Source organism: Pseudopodoces humilis, chromosome 3 (genome assembly GCF_049639895.1).
Source record: "Pseudopodoces humilis isolate 2021_Gansu_Grassland_sample_001 chromosome 3, ASM4963989v1, whole genome shotgun sequence".
Classification (NCBI taxonomy): domain Eukaryota; kingdom Metazoa; phylum Chordata; class Aves; order Passeriformes; family Paridae; genus Pseudopodoces; species Pseudopodoces humilis.
The window spans coordinates 29606805-29628161 of NC_142202.1; the positions used below are offsets into that span (position 1 = coordinate 29606805).

The following is a 21357-nucleotide window of genomic DNA, read 5'->3' on the forward strand; positions in this document are numbered from 1 at the left end:
CTTGAAAGAGACAAGTCAACTGGCATTCCAGATAATTAATTCAGTCCCCTATTTATCCACCCCACCTTCAACATCTTCAATGGAAGGAATCAGGAAGGTAAAGAACAAACAAACCCAATAATCTTATTTATGCATCTCGTGAAGTACACAAAGAAAGGAAAATACTATGATAAAGATGCCTCTATTAACTTTACACTGAAAACCAAATCACTCTACAAAGCCTAAGCAAAAGCCACCATCTCTGTTAAATGAACAAAGCATTGAAAACCTAGTTCAAGTTTTTAAGGAAATTAATTTGCAGAATCTCTCAAAAGTATTGCACATAGATTTAAACCTTCAGGTAGCAGCTTGAAGGCAAAGCAATGTGGGAAACAATGTTCAGAACCATAATATCTTAAAATTTTCACAATTTAAGATAAATTGCAAGAACAGTCAAATCTAGAAGGAAGCTTCACCATCTTCAAACACAAAACAAAATCTTGGAAATGAACCTGTAGGTACTTGTGAAAATGAAGACACTTTAAAAAATAGGGGAGAAACTACTGTTACAGCACTGAACTGTTACTTCTTTAAGCATAAACCACATGCCATGTATATTCCAGCAGCTATCCTTAAAAGTCTTCTAAAATGTTTGTTCACAGCACTGGGCATTAAGGCTTTCATTTAGATTTCTAAAGTTATATCTCAAGCCCATTTAGACTCTTGTATGCTTTTGTGGTGGTTTTAAACTTTTCTACTTTTTTTCCTAACTGCCAAACTATCATAGCTTTCCAAATAAAGACGTCAACTTTTTTGTTCTCATACTTCTTTTTTGAACTATTTGTTCTCATACTCTGTATGTTTGTCTGCTTTCCTTAAACACAGCCCGCAGTTTCTCTGTTCATTTTACTGCTGTTTTGAAAGTAACCATTTTCACTCATCTGCAAATAATTCCCTTTCTTTTCACTAGCCTTGATGTTTATCAATGGGAAGCATATCGTATTTTCTGGTAAATAAGACATCGCCCAGGGTAGGCAAACCTTTGTTCATGTGAATAGACATGAGGGTCAAGAGGGCACCTCCTAGCATGAATAGCTCCTTTATCATTAAGCTGATGTTTCACAACCAGGATGGAGCAATAAAGAGTAAAAGTAAGGAACTGGAGAAGAGGAAAATGACTGAATCACGTCATATTTGGTTCAGTCTTCCAAACTCCCTCCTACCGAAGCATAGATAAAGGTGTCATCACTGGATCCCTGCTTTGCTGCCCTTCCTAAAGAGTTCCAGGACTTAAATGCCACTGAAACAAATGGCAAAGACAAGCCATAGACTTGTATCAACAGACAAAGCTGTTACATGACTTTTAAGATTCTACAATGATAATAAATATAGTGATATTAATACTAACAATGTTGATTTCTGCATATATTCCAAAGAGTTATGAGACATTTCTCTTCCAAAGTAATTGTACACAGAGATGTGAGATTACACAAGTTCCTTGAGCCAATACACAATTGTGGTTAAGGATCTTTGGAGGCTTAAATAATGTGAATAATGTGACATCTCAGCCACATTTATATTTGAGCAATCAGGTCTACCCCGAATAACACAGACAGGCAGAAACCAGCCTATACACTGCCTAGGGTGAATCAACTTTAATATCAGGGTCTACGTACCATTATTCCAAGAAGTGTTTAACTACTTTCTTTACCCCTTAGAGTTATGATAAGTACTATGGTACAAAATGCAAATGGATTCTTCATATGGGAGACTCTTTAAAGTTGCTTTTAAGCAAATTTATCTTTAAGCATTTCTCAGGGTCAAGGGAAAAGGCTTTCGTTTTAGCATATCCTACAATACTCAGCTTGTAAATTTCCACAAGTCTGTTAAACAGATTTCAATAAACATTTATTGTGGTATATTTCTACTGTAATATATTGTGAAATTTTTATTAGGAAAATAAACATTAGACAGTATTTGACCAAATACAGACCACTTAATAATCAGTTGAACTGTTGGTACAGGGATACTGGTCTGTACGTGAGCTGAGAATCTGTGCTGATAACCTACTTGTCTTTCAAGCTACAGATCAAGCTTTGTAGTCATTCCACACAGTTTCCATTGCACTTACAGCTAGCATTTGGCTCAAAGGAACACACGAGCTAACCTGGGTGGGGAACAAGGTCAGCAGAGAGACCAGTCTCTGAATAAGTCAGTCCTTGTCACTTTTCAGGCTCCTTCTGGAAACATTGTTAGTTCAACTTGAACATTTCTTGGCATCCTTTCACTTTACCAACACCCATTTAAAATTCTACAGTTGGTGATATTTGCAAAGAACTTTATCCAGTATGTTTTAAATGGGGTTCTTAAACAGAACAGCAAAGCTCAACATGGTTCTGTAAAGTCACATGAGCATCAGAAGGGACCAAAACCAGAGTGAAAGATAAAGGCTTCAAGATGAAATCGCCTTTAAAAAAAAAAAAACAACAGCAGAAAAATGAGTTAAACCACGCAAAATCCCAAGAACAAGTTTAGGTAGTCCACTGAGAAAGTTAAAGGAAGAGGTTCAGAGGAACAGGACAGAAGTGGGGATGAGGATGGGTGGAGAAGAGTTAAAAGCCCATTTTTCAAATCAACAATGTTCTGGATTTACAAGAGAATATTATTTACAAGAGAATAAATCTGAAGGTTTAATAAGACAAGAGGATGATAAGGATTTGTGAAAGGGATGCTTTAAATGCTTTAAAGATTTGGCAGAACCCAAAAGAAGCAGCATTGAGTGGCTGAGAAAGGACAGCTACAAAGACTATTTCTGGTATACTTTACAGCTTACTCAGAACAGAATCCTGTTGTCCTTACATGATTGCCCCATCACAGTTAGCTTCAGCTAGGTTAGATCTCACCCTGCCATTGTCCTCTGTCAGATGTGACACACTCCCCTCCTTCCCATCACTTCCTACATAGAATACGAACAGGCACAAAACTATAAGTCTAAAAGAAAGCAGGCAGTAAAGTTTGCAGTTACCAGTAAGAGTGAAGTAAAGGCATTTACATTTGAGCTAACCTGATCTTAGGATGACAACAGAATATCTATGTGGGATCATCAAACCAGCAAGACTAGATGTGGAAAGGAGCTGGAAGTGCAGAGGGAAACCTCAAACCATGTATGAGACTATCACCAGGGACTAATGCATTGAAGGGTGTGGAGGCTCAGGGATCTGCCACTAGGGTGGTCATACCTCAGCCCCGGAGGGGCAGAGGCAAGAGAGGAAAGATGCCCCTCTAGATTAGGGCAACCTTGTTCCCACAGGCTTTTGCAGCCATATATCGGTGCTGTTTAGGTGCTGGCATTCTGATAGTGTGTGGGGATTGATGTCACCCTTGTTCAGCCCGCATTTACTGTTCATGTACCCTTCCTAGAATGTTCTCTCTTCCCTTAACCCCCATTGGCTCTGTTTTTCCACACTGTTCCACCACTGTTATCCCCTTGGTTCCCCCAACCCTTATCCACTCCGCTGCACCACTTTCCCTTGTCCCTATTGGACCTCGGCCATCAGATCCGCCCCTACTGTCCCTCATTTAACCCTGTGCCCTTAGCCCAAACCCTGTTGTTCTTGTCCCTGCGCCTATTTGAGGCTGTGTTCAGTAAAACAGCTGTTGAATTGTCAAACGAGAACCCATCCCTTTGTCTTAAACTGTCAGCATTTTCTACAGTGTGCTCTGGGCTCAGAGAACACTGCTCGCTCTCCGGGATCTTGTTGCGGCACGCACCATAACAGAAGAGGGAAGGGCCTCCATATTTTTTAACTGTCATATTGTGTTTTAAGAAAAAAAAACCCAAAACAAGAAAACTTTAACTTTCTGCTACCTCAGGATTCATTGTGATGTGCATCATGGGAGAAAACAAACAAACATAAAACCCCCTAATGATTCCCTCATACCAACATAATTTTCATCCTAAATTGAGGCAGAATGTATACTCTGCATTATGTCTGCAGCAAGTTAAGCATGCCAGGCACATCCCAATCCAAACAAGGTTTTTTTCTTGAGGACATTAAAACAGAGTAAGATTTCATTAAGGCTCCAAAACATATTCCAAACACATAGCATTGTCTTTCATTTTCCAACATCTCTTTATAGTTTCAAGCCTCCATCTACCTGTTCCACTAAATACCACAAAGACACTTAACAGGGCATTAAGATGGTAACAGTAAGGACACTGCCACCAGAAAGCTCTTCTATCTGGAGCAGACAGAAGGAAGCCACCAACTGAAGAAAGGGAACTTAAACCACAAACTTTTAGGATAAAGAACCTATACTCTTCTAAGCTTGAACAGTATCGATTACACCAAGAAAACTACTAAGACACTTTGCCATTCTTCTGTATTTGAGCATTTTAATAGACTTTTAGTGAATTTGAAAATAAAATAATTTTTTAAAAAAATCCAAAGCATAATGAACAGAAAATCTACTCAGTATAAGCATTTCTAAAATGAAAGTCCCAAATGGCTCATTCTCACCACTGAACTGCCACATATCTGGGCAGCCTGTGTTTTAAAGTTCGCTATTGCTTGCAACGACATTTTAACGGATTCCACGTCCATAAGAAAGCACTAAGTTTATACTACTCTCGAATTTAATACATGCTATCGATTAATAATTAGTTTTGAAGAGGCATCCTGCCAGATGAGCGAGATAGGACGATTATCAACTCCTTATGGCTTGGAAAAAAGTCAGTCTCCTAGAGTGTAACAGCGCAAGAATTGGGAGCATCCCCCCGTGAGAGCCGTGCACCCTTTCCCCCAGTTACCCCGACTGACCTCCGGGACCCCCAGGCACCTCTCCAGCATTTAGCAAAGGAAGAAATAAAAAAAAAAAAAAAAAAAAAAAAAAAAAAAAAAAAAAAAAGGAAGAAAATCAGACCAAACACAAGAGGATCGAGACACTTGAGTTCACCTTCCCTTCCTCTTAACACAACATCCATTGAGCCAGAAGGAATCACCCGGGGTTCTAAAACAAGAGCCGCATTCAGCGGTTGAGTGAGCAGCGGGCGGGAGCACTCCCCGGGCAGCACCTCCGGGCCAGACAGCTGAAATCAACCCCCAGCTCCTTTAAGACTCAGAGAGAAAGAGAAGGCAACGCAAACCTATTTAAAGGCTCTATCATTAAGTAGTTAGGAACGATTAGGAACGTAGGTTTCCCTACGCTCCCGCTCAAGGCACAGTTCTCCGCCACCGGGCTTTGTGAAGGCACAGACGCGGTCGGGCTGTGCCGGATCCCGGATGGTTCCTCAGCCCGCCCGCCCACGGGCGCGGGGTTTTCCGCTCCAGGGCGCCCGTCAACACCTGCTGCTGCTGCCGCCGGCACCCCCTGGCCCCAACCCCGGCGCCCGGCGCCTGCTGTACCTGCAGGATCCTGTCCAGCCCCTCTTGGCCCAGGCAAGGAAACTGCTTGAGCAGCTCCATCTTCTGCCGCTTATAGTTGTCGGTAGCCGAGCGCCAGTGGGGCTCCTCCAGCACCTCGAAGATCGCCGCCCCAATGGACAGATAGAAGATGATGGCCGAGGTCAGCAAGGGGCCCCTGTCCACCATGGTTCCCGCAGTAGGCAAAGAGGGCGGGCGAAGCGCGGCGGGAGCGAGCCGGGGCGGGTGCCCCGCTCTGCGGCCGTCGGTGCCCAAAGCCGCCCTTATCCTTCCCCTGGCACCGCTGCCTATCCCGGCCGTCCGCCGTGGCTCCTCTCCCGGCTTCTGCCGCGTTCCCTTAGCGTCTTCCACGGTCCGGTCCCGTCCCGTCCCGTCCCCTCCCCTCCCACCCCACTCTCTCCTCCTCCCTCCTCCGCACCGCTCCACTCCCCCGGGCTGTCTCCTTCCCCCAGTTTTCTCCCCTCCCTCCACAGCAGCGATTTGAATCTGGTGCTCTCCCGCTTCCTCTCTTATCCACCCCCGCCCGCGCATGCGGCGCTGCCGCTGGGGAGAGGCGCCCCGCGGCCTGACTTGGGACGAGCGGTCCCCGCGGAGCCGGAGGGTGATTATGGGGTCCGGCCGTCGCCATCGCCCTTCTCTGAGGAGCGGTCTGGGGGAAGGGGAGCGGGTCTGCGACCTCCGTTCTTCCCGCGGGAGCGGGTGTGGGGCCGAGAAGGCAGCCGGGCCCCGTCCTGTTTCCCATGAGCGCGGCTAATCCCTGCTCCCGCAGCTGTCCGTGCTTTCCTCTCCGTGTTTTCCCCAGAGTCAGGGTAAGAAGGGGTAGCGTCGCTCAATTTTATTTTACTTGTGGGATTTTACTTTGTTTTACTTTTACTCTTGCCGGCAGGGTTCAGGGGAATTCCTCATTTTAGACGCCGGGAGGCTGTGAAACGAGGTCTGTGGCTTTTCAGGATGCGTGGAAGCGTGGGGGGAAGGTGAGCAGGAGCTCTGAGAAGAAAAGGTGTCCATCCGCAGAGGTCACCCCTTCCCGGAGACCTCCACACGTGAGCATTACAGATCTTAAGAAACAAAATACCTTTGATGCCTTCAATACATATCGCTATGTACGCTCTTTGTATGTTTAAGAGTGAGGGGGAGACACCAATTTTCCATAAAATGCTCAAAACATCCTCCACACTGAAGCTGTCTTGAAGCTCACCCTGTTTGTGAAGCCTCCAGAAGCAGCTTGCAGCCACGCACAAGCCCTCGCCCCTCCGTGTGCAAATGGGGCTGGAAATGGGGTTAAATGGGTCAGGGAGACATACGTGTTATGCACACTGAAAAAGTGCTTCTGGTGTGAACACGGTTCATCTTATAAACATTATTTTTGTGGGGGTAACTTGTTTTCTTCCTCCTCTAGCCCCCACAACAGGAAATAAACACTCAAGAAGTAGAGTAGTTCATATCAGCTGTCTCAACACTAAGAGATTTCAGGTGTACAGGTACTCAGTTGGAGTACACAGACTGAGGCTAAGATAAGCCCGTGCAGATATAGTTGAAATGGGAAGAGGGGGAATGGAGGAGAATGGAAAAGACAAAGGAGAGAGGTACAAAATATACAAGAGAGTATAAGAAAACAAAAAGGAGACCACAGATAAGGCAGAGGAACATGCATTGGTTAGAAGGTATATGGAGATACCTATATAAAGCTTTGAATCATGCCCAATGGATGCTCATGTGAGATTGCCCCCAGGAAATCACATGGTCCTTAAGCAGTCCTTCCTACTAATGTATATAGTACTCAATAAAAATACATTTGCAAGAGGTTCCAGGACTGGAAAAAACACAAAATCCACAAGCACATTAAGTGGTCAGTGTTTGCACGGGATTTTCCAGTTATTTAAAGAAAACACTAAAAAGAAAAAAGGATTTTCAAACTTCAGTAGTTAAAAGAAATTACACATACTAGAGGAAATAGCAAGGAAAAAGCATCATAATAAACATTTCTAAAATGCATAAAGAAACTATGCTATTCTCTTTTATTAAAGCAAAAATGGGGAATGCTTCATGAAGTTGAAAGGCTGTATTTTTTTTTAAATTAAAAGGAGAAGAACTTCATGTTGCACAATTAGCACATGAAAATTATTCCCAGGCGTTATCACTTGGCCCAAGATCTTTGCAAAACTTGAAAAGCCATTGGCCACATAAATTAATAATGTGAGCATCTGTCATTGTCTCACTTACTGATTTAAAAGTAAGGTTAAAAATTGTATATAAGTACTTTTGGCAAGTGACTGAAAGTGTTGAAGAACTTTTGGTAGGCAAATTATAATTTTCCTTTTGGTACTCTTGCACCTTTTTCTCAGTCACCTGCAAGTGATTAGATTATTTTAACAGCAACAGCAGTAGTCTGACACATAACAGCAATGCTACACTTGTGTGTTCTTGACCCTGAACATCTGTGCTTGGTAACTGGAAGGTATTTGATTAAATTTTGAAACTGTACTCTCCACCACCTGTCTTTAAGTCTCTAAGGGCCCATTTATGTGTTGAAACAGTGTCTTAAAGGTACAAGGAATGACAAGAATGACCTGAATGCACTGCAGTTATATAGCACAGATAAGAGCAAAAACACTTTCAGGCATTTTACAGGAAGTTTGTGATTTTGATTCAAAGTTTCTACTTTCCACTCTAAACTCCAATCACCGCTTGCATAATTAGTGCTCTTAGTGACTGAGTCAGTTGGTATTTAAAAACAAACAGATCTGTAAATCACATACCATTTTTCCCTGTGTTGAAATGCTATTGTAGTTGTTAGACTGTTTCCTTGTGTTTCTCTGAGTTTAAAAGAGGTGCGCCTGGTAAGGAGCAACATCCAGAAGAATAGTTTATTCCCCAAGGAACCATAACCAGCTATTCCTGCAAGTAGAAGTGATCCACTGAGTATCAACAAACTTCAGGCACTTAGATATTTCACTTTGATTCCGTAGTCTTTTGCAGAACAAATTACAAGGTATACTTTTGTATGCCAAGTAGTGTGGTAATAAGGAATGTTTTGTGTAGCTGGCCTCTCTTTGTACCTCCTGATCTAAAATGCTTTACCTGACCTCAGAAAAGATCCCATATTCATGGCCCTTTTCTCCTCTTTGTTTCCCTTGGATTAAACAGTACCCCTATTGTCAACCCACAGCACCTGCCACATAGGCCTCACAGCTTTTCATGCTAGCTAAGTTAATCAAAAGGCTGGGGTTATTCACTCACAGGCTTTTAAATCTCATTAAAAATCAAGGGAGAAACAGCAGAAAGCACTGTGGTGAGCAATACCACAAGTATCAATCATTTGTATTACTTGCATAGGACGTTATTTCAGGCTGTCCAGTCCAAAAGGAAATCTCTTTCATCCAAGCTATGTCTAAGACACATTTGCTGTACAGATGTTTCCTAGGACAGCCTGGAATGAATGAATAAATTTCAGAAAATGTTTTAGATGGAGCAAGTAAATGACATTTGGGCAAAAGAAACCTGTCGTGTAGTGGCAAAGGCTGCATGTTCTACTGACTATGAACTATGGGCCTCTCTTCAAGCCTTTGCCATTTTTCACTTAGAAGTCTGTTTTTGGCTGGTTGGTGACTGTTCTAATGCCTGTCAACTATGCATCTTCCATTTTTTTTAAACTCTAGAAATTTAGACCCATGCAGCATTGCCTTCAAGTGGTAGGCATCCAGCTATGTATGGTTTAACTAAGCTGAGGGGTGCACTGTCATGACTACTGTGAGCAGTTTTGCTTCTTTCATGCAGTCCAGTGCACACAGAGTAACGATGGTCTGCAGATGATGCTGAATTTTATATGAGGTATTTTTGGAAAGTGCAAAAATTCTCTGTGGGATTGTTCATACCTTTTGGCTTAAGTATTTACAAAAACATGTTTTATGCTCTGAATGTACAGTAACACATAGTAAATCATAATAAAAATTGTAAAAATCCTTACTGAAGCAACCTGCAAACCACTGCAACAGACTTCTTCACCCATGGACAGATAATGAGTGAACAAACACCACATGACAGATGTTAGTCATGTTGCTTAATGAATAACTGGTGATGAGTACAATACCTGTGTGGAATGGCTGTAGTATGTTCAATGAAAAATATGCATTTGGATCATCTGTTTTTCACTGAGGTACCTGCAGTGCTCAAGAGAAATGTCTTCATCAGGAAGAAGCCTAGGTATTTCAACAGTTTTTCTGCATCTGTTTCTTTGACTGCCTTGTTCCTCAGCCATCCATACCAGTCACTGGATGATGAAACATTTTTTCTTCAAAATAGTTTAAAAATAAATACTCTGGCCTTCTCTTTCTCTTCCACCATGACCTCACTGGTAGTGCCAGAAGCTTTATGGCAGTCCATACTGACATTCATGTCAGTGATCTGAGCATTTCAGAATAGAGCTCTACAAAAAAAGACTGACTTGTACAATGTCAGTCCTGGACTGGCTTTTACCACCATGATACCCAGAGAACATTACTCTTCTAGATAATATTCTCAAGGATAGCTCAACACCATGGTAACAAATACAGTGAATATGCAACAATTTGTTATTTTGCTACATAAAACATTACTGTCAAGACTTATTTTTGGGTCATTAAGAAGGAATTAAATTTTATTTGTGTGTAGTAATATGGATGAATGTTTGCACATTGTCCTGAGACTTGTTTCCCAAACCAGTTTAATTTAACTTTTATCAATCTGGTGTTGTGAAGCGCATACCTTCCCCAGTGTTACTGCCTGAATGTAACAGTGCTGGATGATATGGGGGAATTCAGGGAGCTGTTAGCCTCCCCTGTCTCCCAGCTGGGTTGCAGAGTTGTGTATCTGTGTGCCAGGCTGTGCAGTGAAGGGTCTTGTATGTGACTGGGCAGCTCCCAAATCTAAACTGGGCTCTCTTCCATGCACGGTGCATAGCACTTACGTTTTGTTAGTCAACATGCTGGAAGAGCTGTTCCCAGCTAACTCTTCCCTTTAGAGAAGAAAAGTCAGCACATTAATTTTGGCAGAGGGAAGGTTGGTGGCTATTTATTTTCCCACTTGGGTGAATAGAGCCTTGTGGATAACAAAGACAGTTATACACCAAAAAAACATTCAAAAGGATCATATTTTTTATCATCTGTTCTCCTGTTCCAAACCCTGCAGCAACAGCTTATGAGGTTAGATTGAGTCTTATCTAGGAAAAGAAAGAGATAGAGTTGGCTACATGCAGTTAAAGGAGTATGGATTTTTAAGATTTTTGTTTCCTACGGACAAGAGTTGCTTTTGTGCTTGGTGTCCTGGAATGAAAGAAGGGTCATGGCCCATGTGGTCTCTATGCCTTATGTGTTTAAAGGAGTTTTGGAAGAAGATGAGTTCTTGGCATAGTCAACTTCCACAGCCTCTTAGCCTGTCGCATGGTTCTTTGTGATCTCTCTTTTGCCATGTGGTATTGGGGAAAGAAGACAGCAAAGACTAAGTACTAACACCCACAGCTGTCCTGCAAGTGAAGGGCTTGCAAAGCTGTTAGTGGCTTTTAACTTACGCTTTATACTCTCCTAGACCATCATCAGGAATGGTGTTAAGAGAGTTTGGAGGAGCTTGGATTTCAGTGTTACTGCCTTCCAGTGGTGCCCCCCACATGCCAAAACTCAGCAGGTAAATCCAGGTGACTCGCAGATATGACTCTTGGGAGGTAACTTGGCACAAAAGTGACTGGATTAGAGCATCAGAAAAAAGTCCACCTGCTCTGGTGCTTTGGTCAAGAGCAGGACTGTTGTCATTGCTCTAAGCGTAGAAGCTGCCTGCAAATCCTAACTTCAAGGTCTCATGGTGAAGACCATGCTCTTGACTCTCAGTGACTTTGTAGGGATGTGTGTGTGCATGGTCACAGTTAATTGCAAGATAACCCATAACTGAGGTGGAAAAGCAAGTCAGATGCTGAATATTTTCCTCCTGTTGTGTAGCACCTCAGCAGTGCTACATTCTGTCTCAACTGGAACAAAGTCCAGGGAAAGGGAAGGAGCAGTGAGTGAATGGAAGTAGAGTCAAATTACCCATGTTGCTGCTCTTCTTTGGGAGCTCACGGGGAAGTCCTGGTAACTCAGGTCAGACTCACAATGGTGCCAACAATGAGGTGTGGGGGAGGCCTGGCCAGAAGCAGAGTTGAGGAAAGGCCCAGAGTATAAGAATAGACAGCTCCTAACCTGTGCATCTGCAAAATTCTCTGAAGAAATTGCGCTTGCAAGAGAGAAAGAAGAATATGGTGGAGGGGACACAGGCCCCATCAAGACAAAGGGCTGTGGTGCTCTCTAAGGGCATCCAAACAGAGGTGAACATCCCAAGCTTTTTTGTTCATTCAAGAGGACCATCTGAGGCTGAACATCCCCAGGCAATACTGCATTGCCAGCATGGTTTATAGAAACTAATGGCTAGCAGCCTGTTAGAGGTTTCACAACTCATTTCCTTTGAATATTAGTTATTTCTTCTGCCAAAGAGAGACAAAAAAGGGAGGAAAAGGAAGAGGAGGAAATAAAAACTAAATGGGCTAATTCACTTATTTTATAAGATCAAGTCAATAAGCAGATGGGTGAACTCTGCAGGTGGCATTTTTTCAGTCAAGACAGAAAATTCAGTGCTTTCCCTGCATGTAGTTTTTTGCAAGATTTATTTGGAACAAGGATGTGTATGCAAATAATGGGACCAGTCTGCAAAATGTTCATTCAGCTCAGCAGCCATGAACTCTCACTGTCTGTAGGCACTTGTAACAATAAAGACTCCAGGCTGGGGAGCCTGGCTCTTAGGTCTGCTTCATATTCTACCCTTGCTTCACTACTCCCTACTCGCACCCCCAATCTTTTGCAATTCAGTGACAATCAGAATTAATAAAGGTGTGTCTGTGATCCTATAAAGCAATTTACATCATCATCTTTTGTGATGAAATTTTCAAAGGGGAAGGAGGAGCAGCAGCATTTTGTCCAAGTAAAGGTTCCCCTGGCAATATACCAAGAAGCCTGAAGCCCTTAATTTTCCTAAGAGAGATTTGAGTTCCGCAACCCATATCTGAATGCAGAAATGTGTCCTGCAGAAACTACGCTCCCCCACCCCTTCAGTCCCCCTTTTCCAAGATAAGTTTAAAAGTAGTCTGGAGCTTACAATCTTGCATTACTGCCACTGTGTCAGAAGCACATGGACAAGCTTGCACTGCCTTGCTGAAATTATTGTACTAAGTCTATGACAGATCACACAACATCTGTCTCTGCCCCACCAAAAACATCATTTTCCATATCTGGGTTGAAGAAACTGTGCTGCTTTCACTAGACAGAAGTGAAAGGGCTTCACTTTGGCCAGAAGTGGCCAGAACCTGCCAGTTGACATTAACGATGTTTTATGTTTTTTTCAATGTGTGTCTATTATAATCAAATGACAATGCAACTTCCATTTTGACTAAAGGAACAGATAATTGACATAGAGCTTAATAGAGATATATAATATCTCTATTATATATCTATTTTATATATATATATATATATAGATAGATATTATATATCTATTATAATTTTAATATCATAGAGATAATTGACATTCAAACATGACAAATAAGTAATGTCTAAACCAAATAAATAAATGAGCTGTTGGAGAAATCTTTCTTCTGCTGTGCTCACTTCTGCTAGTGCAAATACAGTGGCCTTGCTTAAAAAATGAGGCCTTATTTTGTTCTGGGCTTGTCTCAAAACTAGTCTTTTACAAGCACTTTGGACAAGATCATTAATCCTGTGTGTATCAACTGAAGACATGCCTCCCAAATTTCCTTCTAATGCTAAGAAAAGCTCTAGTTACACAATTATACATTAACTAACAAATATCTCTTCTCAGTGGCGGGAAATGTGTTATTTTGCAGCTATCAGAGTATACAAATACCTTGTATGACATTTAGAGAGATTAAATTCCTTTGCCTCTCTTTGTACGTGTACTCCTTGTAGGGCATGCTGCTTGGAAAATATGAGAAGATTGCAATTGGAATATCTGTTATCATGATAATGTGTGGAAATCTAACAGCTCTTAAGAGAACAGTGTGGGAAGGACATTACTGGGATTTCATAGGTAAAGAAGAGGGGGGATTTTGATACCTGTCATTAGTACAGAACAGTGGGAGAAGATGCTGTGGTGCCTCACTGGCAAGACACAGTGGGGATACTGCTATTGCCATAAGCTGGGCACTGGAAGAAAGGATGGGATGGAGCTTACAGGAAGAGTTGTGCAGGCTGGCTGCCATGGGAGGCCTTTGCTGATGATATTGTGAGCAACAGGGCCACACTGATACTCCAGCAACACATACTCCAACTCTCATTTTTATTTTCCAGAAAAAAGTTGGCTTTTCTGTCTGGGGAGGCTAAACTGAAATGTTTTTTCTTCATTTAACCTTGATGCAAACTCATCTGGTTTTGAACAGAGATCACAAGTTTTAAGGTCCAAGTAAAATCTGAACCTTTCCTTATGGTCCCCACTGTGTGGAGAATTCCTCTGAGTCTGGCAGTTTTCCATAATAGAAATCTAATATAGTTTACACTGATCATGGTTTAGATATAAAGCTTGAATTAAGTCCTATGTGGATAGGAGGACTGAATATCTTCAAGCAGTAGTGTAGGGAGAGAAAGAAAGGAAAAAGTTAAAAGGCCTTGAATAATATAAAAGATGGGATCTAGCACTGCTAAGAGGGAAGATCAAACAACCTTGTGGTCTTTTCATATGTGACTTTTGCAGTTCAGTATAGGATTTTCAGGACAGTCAAGTACCCACTTCAGGACCAGGGAGCAAGGGTAGGGAAGAGTTCACACCAGCACCTTGACAGCTTGCCAATGCACACACAGGCAATATGTGCCTTTCAGTTAGTCCCTGCAGTGAATTATGTTTTCAGTTGTACCTTGCGGAGTGAATAACAAATAACTTTAGACTGTAACACTGTCCAATCTTGTTCCCCCATATGCACTCCTTTTCCAAAGAATACACTGTACTGTGCAGTAATGAGTGCATTCAAATAACAATGGAAAGAATGACTCTTGTATTTTCCTGAACTAATTTTAAAGCTGCATATCCAGTTCTCTGCCTTTTTTGGTCAGTCACTTTACACCATTTATTCCTGCTTTTAAACAGACTGGGTAGGAGAAGAGATTGCAGCACACCTGATCCAGCTTTTAAACTCAGCTTACAGAGAGGCAGATACTACACAGCCATACAGTTAAAAAGTCAGTAGGACTTGCCCTGCTCCCTGTACATTTTTGTTTCTTAAAACTATGCAAATTCCGTGTTGGTAAGATAGGTAAAATTGATTGTGGGAGATTACACATGAACTGGAATGCATGGCACAAAAAGTCATATCTTTCTGTAACACTAAGTATTGTCTCACATTTGGGGGACAATATATCAGAATTCACAAATCCTTATTTGGGCACCTGTAAAAATACACTGAAACCAACATGGGCCACCTGTGATATGCAAAGCCCTCAACTGAAACAGTCACATTCACAAAGCTGAGTTATGAAGTCCTCTATAATAGAAAGGTGAAAAGATTTATTGTTCTTCTGGGGGCAGTTTTAGGCACATAACTTATTCCCATTGAGCTCTGGCAGATTCACATACCCTGGTTCTCACAGTATCTTCTCTATGGCTAGTCCTGCAGCCAGCTTGTTTTCTAGCTGGGTAAGCTGCCTTTGCTGTAATGTCAACACTTGCTGGGCCAACAAGGAAGACAGTGGAATCAGATACATGTGTAGGATAACAATAGTAATACTATATATTCTTTATTCCTTGTACTGACTTTCTCCCTGAAGGACTGTGCACAGCACAGTACTGAGTGAATTTCAACCCTATGTACACGGCCATCACATGGTTTCTACAACACCTGACTTCCACTTAATGTTCAGGTTGGCTCCAAGTGGGAAATAAGTCTTGTTACACTTCTACACATAGGCAAATTTTGATTAAAGAAAATGAAAGATTATTTGGGAAGAGTGAGGTTTTGTTTTTTTGAGTTTTTTTCTCATTCTCGAAAGGACTGCCAAAGCCCTTCTGCCTGCTGAACTATAAAGATAAATAATAAAGGTTGCAACTAAATAGGGGGAAAGGGAAAGGTTTTACACCACCAGTCTGTCCTGTTTGAGTGGTCCATCTCCATACATTGTTCATGCTTGGACAGTGCAATTTCCATTCAGAAATATTCCTGCTTGAGTGTCTGCCTCATGCAGTGATAGTTAATAGATCGTTCTGACATAGATGTGCCTGGCACAGGACATTGGTGTGGTGTGAAAGGGCTCAGCTGAGCACAGGGGCTATGAGGACATGGGTGAAGACTCCCAAGTGCACTTGCTGAAGCAAATACATTGTTTTAAAAAATAGTGTCTTGGAGTAAGACAAGTAAAAAACAAAAAGCCTCTGACTGAAAAAGAGATAGCCCAATTATTATTTCAGAAATTCCATTTATGTATGAGATGGATAGAAGCCCTCCATACCTCTAAAATCCTCCAGCTCTTGCAGACAGACAGGTCTCCTTTTAACCATTGTCCCAGATATATTTCAACTGCAATACAAAACAAGTCCAGCTCAACACTTTGCAGACCTCTGAACTGTCAAAAGCCTGGAACAGCAAGACTATCCAGTGATTGCATCACGTGGGAGGGGAGGAGGTCAGAGGGAATCATTACTTGAGAATGCATGCCCACATCTCAGCTCCTAATCCAGGTCTGACACTGGGCATGTTGAATCACGCATGGAGGAGATGCACCGGGCATGCCACTGCTGGCAGGTGTGTGCTGCTTAACAAGATTGCTTTGAATGTTGGCCCCTGCAGGTTCTCTTCCACCTGCTCCAGCCCCAGGCTGGAGAGCTTCCTCTTTGCAGCTGCAGTGCTAGCGGTGTCTCTTACCTTAGGGACTGCCACTGGCAGGGATGGGCACAGGACTATGGTGCTACTGGCAGGGATGAGTGCAGGAGGATGCTACTGGAAGTGAAGGAGTAGCAGCAGAGGGAATCTCATTCACACTGCCTCAGGCTCAGCAGGACTTCTCTTGGCATTACCAAAGGATTGTGCCACTGCCTTCATAACTGCAGAAATACTGAACAAGGCTGACTTATTTTTAAAAATAGAGAAATTTCGTCCAGTGAACTCTGTATGTCTTGGATAGCATTTGGCTTGCCAAATGGCTGTAACCTGTCAGCCTTCAGTTTCTTCTTATTAGATCAAGGCCTAAAAATGCTGTGCCTTGTATCTTATTGCTGAAATACTACTTTGTGCATGCTTGATTAAAGAGATTCTGTTAAAAGAATCTGTTATATAGAGGTTACTAAGCTCCTTACAGCTTCCTTACAAAGCAAATATGTCCTTTCCTCTAGAAAAACATTGAAATTATCAAGGCATTAGCATTTGTTAAGGATCTAAAAAAAAAAAAAATTATATCAAGAAGGTCAGAGAATACACAAGTTCTTTGGGTTCCTGTGTTTTGCGTTTGTTTTGTGTTTCCAAAGTTCTGAAAAAATGCTTCCGTTCAAGGACAGAAACTGCAGCTCTCTGTACTCTCAGAAGGGTGTCGGCAATTGCAGAAGTGTGGAAAAGGAGAGGAAGTCCCATGGCGCCAGCTGAAGGAAGGAGCAGCAGAGACATGAGGAGAGCCCCTTCAACCAGCAAGGAAAAGAGGAACCACCATCTCTCTCTAAATCACCAGGTCTGATTCTTGTGCTAGCAGGATGCTCCTCCCACCCCCGGCTTCAATTTAAAATTGTCTTTCAGAGAAATAAATGCAAATGCCCCAGGTAATAACTAATTTGTATCAAAGAAAATGAATGGAACCCATGGAGTCACGAAAAAAAAAACATTTTAAAATGGGCTGAGTTTCATTGCACTTGCTTCTCTTTGAACTTGCTGAAGTTCAGATGTATTCAGAACTGGAGTTTTGGAGCAGACACATCTTTGTTGTCAACTCATCCTCTGTTGTTGTGGATTGTTTATTACAAAATAGCATGTGTGAGATATTCTAGGTGAAAATGTAGAAAAATTAGTTCTGAGTGCAGTGGTTGTAATAATTTTTGTTTTAAATGTTTTAAATAATATGGTTAAGAAAGCTGAAGACAAGCACATGTGAAGATATACTGCTTAAAATATTGAACTTTAACCTTGCAGGTCTGCACATTTGTACAGACAACCACATCATAAACTCAAGCACTCTTAGATTAAAACTAGCTGGATTCATCAGGAACTCTTCAGCTGTGGACAGAATATATTTCAGGAAGTTGGAAGTAGTACAGAATAATCATGGACTGAAAAGGCTTTTGCCCTGTTTGAGGTGCAGAGCAGGATTTGGCCCAAAAATACACTATCAGAAGTTCTTTGAATAAATGTAATAATAGAATCTGGTGCTTTTAATTCTTCTACCTAATAGTCTCCTAATAATTTTTAAGTATTATTTAGCACTAGCCACAGCTCTCAGTTGTGGGAATGTGTTTTTATGGACATCTGTGATATGGTCCTGTGATTTACCCTGAATCACAAAATTTAAAAACAGCAAAAATCAAAGAGTAAACAAAAGCAGGCAGGGACAGAGAAGCAAGAAAAGGGACAGGGAATCAATCCAGATTGGAATGAAAGTTTTGCCTCCTATTTCTGCTGGACAATATTCTCTGTCACCATTATTCTCACTAATTTATCTGATTAACAGGATGTCCAGTTACACACATGATTCTATGCAATGTTAATTTTCACATTTTTTATTTACTTCTTTTTTGACCACTTACCAGGTTTCCTCAGGGGGGAATAATAAAGTCTACCCACAGAGAAGCCCAGACTGTATTATTGTACTTCCCAGACAGTTTCTAAACCCAGTTGCTCCTCAAACATTAGAACAGGCTGTATCTGTCAAGTTATACCTTTTAATTTTCCCAAGCATTGGATGTTTGTGCAGTGCTTTATGTGCATATAATTGCAATGACACAATTGAAATATGCTTAAAAAGATAGTTTTATAATATGTCTCTGTGTTGTTACTCAAGAAAGGTTACTTCAGTTTCTGCCTTGTCACAAGAACCAGCCATATAGGTAATGTATGGGCCTTTTCACATGAGAGAAATTTAAAATTGGGAACTTTGAAACTAAGAAAATGTTGAAAGATGTACACCCATTAAAGTTTCTGACTAACACACCAGAGAAATTATGGCAGACCACTGGTTACTGTGAGAAAGATGCTCTTGCAATTTGCACACCCAGTAAAGCCTAAATGTTTGTTGTCAGTTGCTAGAGAAGCCTGTAACTTGACATAACCAGGTGCTGATGTCAGGGCTTCAGGACTAATGCTGAGCTAAGATTTATTCAGCATTCATAGTTAACCTGTTTATTACAGATAGGTGGCACAAGGCAAACTTAAGTCAATGTTTACCTTTACTGTTAAAAGCAAGGACAAGGGAAGAGAACAGTTAGTGGCTTCAGGAGGGCTTGATAGCCAAAGACTAGTGTCCTTGTAAAGGACGCTATCTGATAAATAATAGACAGTCCAAGTTTTTGTAAGAGCTCCAAGGTTTCCTGTGGGATTCTTTTAGATAAGAATTTGAAGGGCGCTAGTTACTTCCAAAGATACATTCTTCTCTCGAGGTCCAGCATATGGGGAGAAACAACTTTAAAACAGAAAGAAGGAACATATGGGGAGAAGCAGCTTTAGAAAAGCACTGGAAACCCAACACACCAACTAGTACTTCTTTGCATAGAGATGGACTGTCTACACTCTCTTAGAAGAAGCCCACAGTCAGTGGATGTGTAAAGCAAGAGGAACAATTAGATAAGACAGTGGTGAGCAGAAACACAAAATGCAGTGGAACCGAAAACCAAACAAACCCTGCCTTATGTAACCTCCTGAGTCAGGAGCAGGCCCTAAATAGACAGTACTGTCTGAAAATAGTGTATGTTTTATTTAAGTACCTAAATACAGTCTTAGTGTATACCTGTAAAATACTTTCCAGATCAGCGTAATATCCGTTTAGGTAAAATATGTTCCTTTAATAAGGAAGAGATTGCAATCCTGAACCTGCAGTCAGAGGTGCTTGTCTTAAAGATCCTGGAGCCATCTCGGCTCAGGTTCAAAGGCTGCTCAAATGTTTAAGCTCAAACTAATCAAATTAAGTATGTTCTTGACAGATTATGTTCCTTCTTTCATAGGTCTCCCCTGAGGGGTATTAGTCATAAACTCAGCAGAACACCTACACTGCATCCACACAATTTAAGATAGATGTTAAAATAATCCCCCACCTGAGCACACAAGTCTGGTAACTGTTCAACCAGTTATACAATTTGCATGTGTAAATGAATTTAGCATTCACAGATGGATTCCTATGTGTATTATGGAGAGTTAAAAGTGGAATCTGGAAACTTTGCTACAGTATTTATTTCCCCTAATGGGATTTTATCACATTAAATTATAAATCTATATGTTGCGATGTATCTATATATAAAGATGCACAGAACACACCTGCCTGTGTTCACTTCTGGAGCTGCAACAGTACTTTGGCCAATTGAGAAGGTGATGGTACAGCTCCATACAAGGCCATCTTTGCTCATCACATTTTGGGAAAGTGAGCAGGAAAACAAGACTGGCAATTTTTTTCAAAATGTCGTGGCCTCTGAGAATAGGTGAATTCATGTGCTCTGGGTGTTTGGATTTCAGTTTGTAGATAATTTCAACTCTTGCAATTTTGGAATGCCAATCTTCAGGTTATTCAATGTACTATTCACATTCTTTATTGCCAGTGCTCAGAAAGGAAGTGTGTCACCAGTCCCACTGGCTACTTACTGGCACCAAGTTGTTAACAAAGTGTTGTGTGAGTGTTCAGTTTCTGGCACTGATTTTATTTTAATTTTTTTTTTTTTCTAGAGAACAGACAAACACAGTTCTCACCTACACAAATCAATGTAGAAGAATAAGCTGGCTTAAGGTTTAAGGCTGCCAGCTCTGTCAGTATTGTCAGTTTCTGTAGTATAATACAAAATTAAAGTATTATTGTATGATCAGTCCAGGGAAGAGTTGAATGGTTAAAATGATGAATACTCCACCTAACCTTAGAGAATTCAATTTTCATCAGAAAACAGATGGTGAAATGAAATCAGAAACATCTTCCAGATTTTAATATGTTAAAATTACAATATCTCTCACTCACGTGTTTACAAAACTATTTCCCAATAAAAGTTTTAGTTTTTAAATGGGTGAGAATTCCAAGAAATGTCATTTTAAGAGCTATCCTACACTTTGTGTATAGAGATCAGATAAAAGTTTGGGTAATGGTAATGGCACATTTAGACTTTTCAAACTCCTCATAGGAACCACAGAGCTACTACTAAGAGCCATGAATGTGACTTTGTCTATATGCCTGTAGGCATAGATTTATGTTGTAGTATATAGGTTTATATATTTGAATATTCCCTATCTAAAAGAACATTAATCAGTGTAAGATGTTAGGAATTGATAAATCTCTTGACTGATCCTCTGGGGACAACTCCTCATACTAATCTGCTTTTTGATTAAATGAAATGTTTACCTTAAATTCTGTTCCATAACACCTTTAAAGTCTTAATCTCAAAGATTCCCAGGAAATTTTGGGAAACCAAGAAAAAAAAAAAGCAAACCAACAAATCAAGATCTGCAATACTCTTCTTAAGTCATAACACAAAAAATATTTCAGCACTTCTTCTTTCTGGAAAAAATAGAGTAAAAGGATACCTCTGAATACCTGGTTTCTCTGCCTTGTTGGTTCCTTTTTTAGGAATAAAATACTAATAGAAATTTAAGAATGATAAAAAATTTAGAAGTATCATACCAGTAAGCAGGCACTGGTGTAGGATGTTAACAAATTAGAAAAATTAAGCTGATCATCTGAAGTGATGAGGACTCTTCTTCCTACTTAAAACTCAGTTTCTACTATGCAAA

The 21357-nt window shown here is 41.0% G+C and overlaps 1 protein-coding gene and 1 long non-coding RNA gene across 2 annotated transcripts in view; one reads left to right on the forward strand and one right to left on the reverse strand.

Annotated features, from left to right (window-relative positions):
• Positions 1-5753, reverse strand: part of KCNK5 (potassium two pore domain channel subfamily K member 5) — a 32657-nt gene extending 26904 nt beyond the window's left edge. The window contains exon 1 of the mRNA XM_005532961.3: positions 5385-5753. Coding sequence (XP_005533018.1) covers positions 5385-5570 — 186 coding nt within the window. The 5' untranslated portion in view covers positions 5571-5753. The remainder of the gene's footprint in view (positions 1-5384) is intronic.
• A 176-nt stretch (positions 5754-5929) lies between these two features.
• Positions 5930-19789, forward strand: LOC148184619 (uncharacterized). Its single transcript, XR_015772183.1, has 3 exons — positions 5930-6003; positions 6289-6445; positions 16948-19789. It is a non-coding gene; the product is annotated as an uncharacterized LOC148184619 (long non-coding RNA).
• The last annotated feature ends 1568 nt before the right edge of the window (positions 19790-21357 follow it).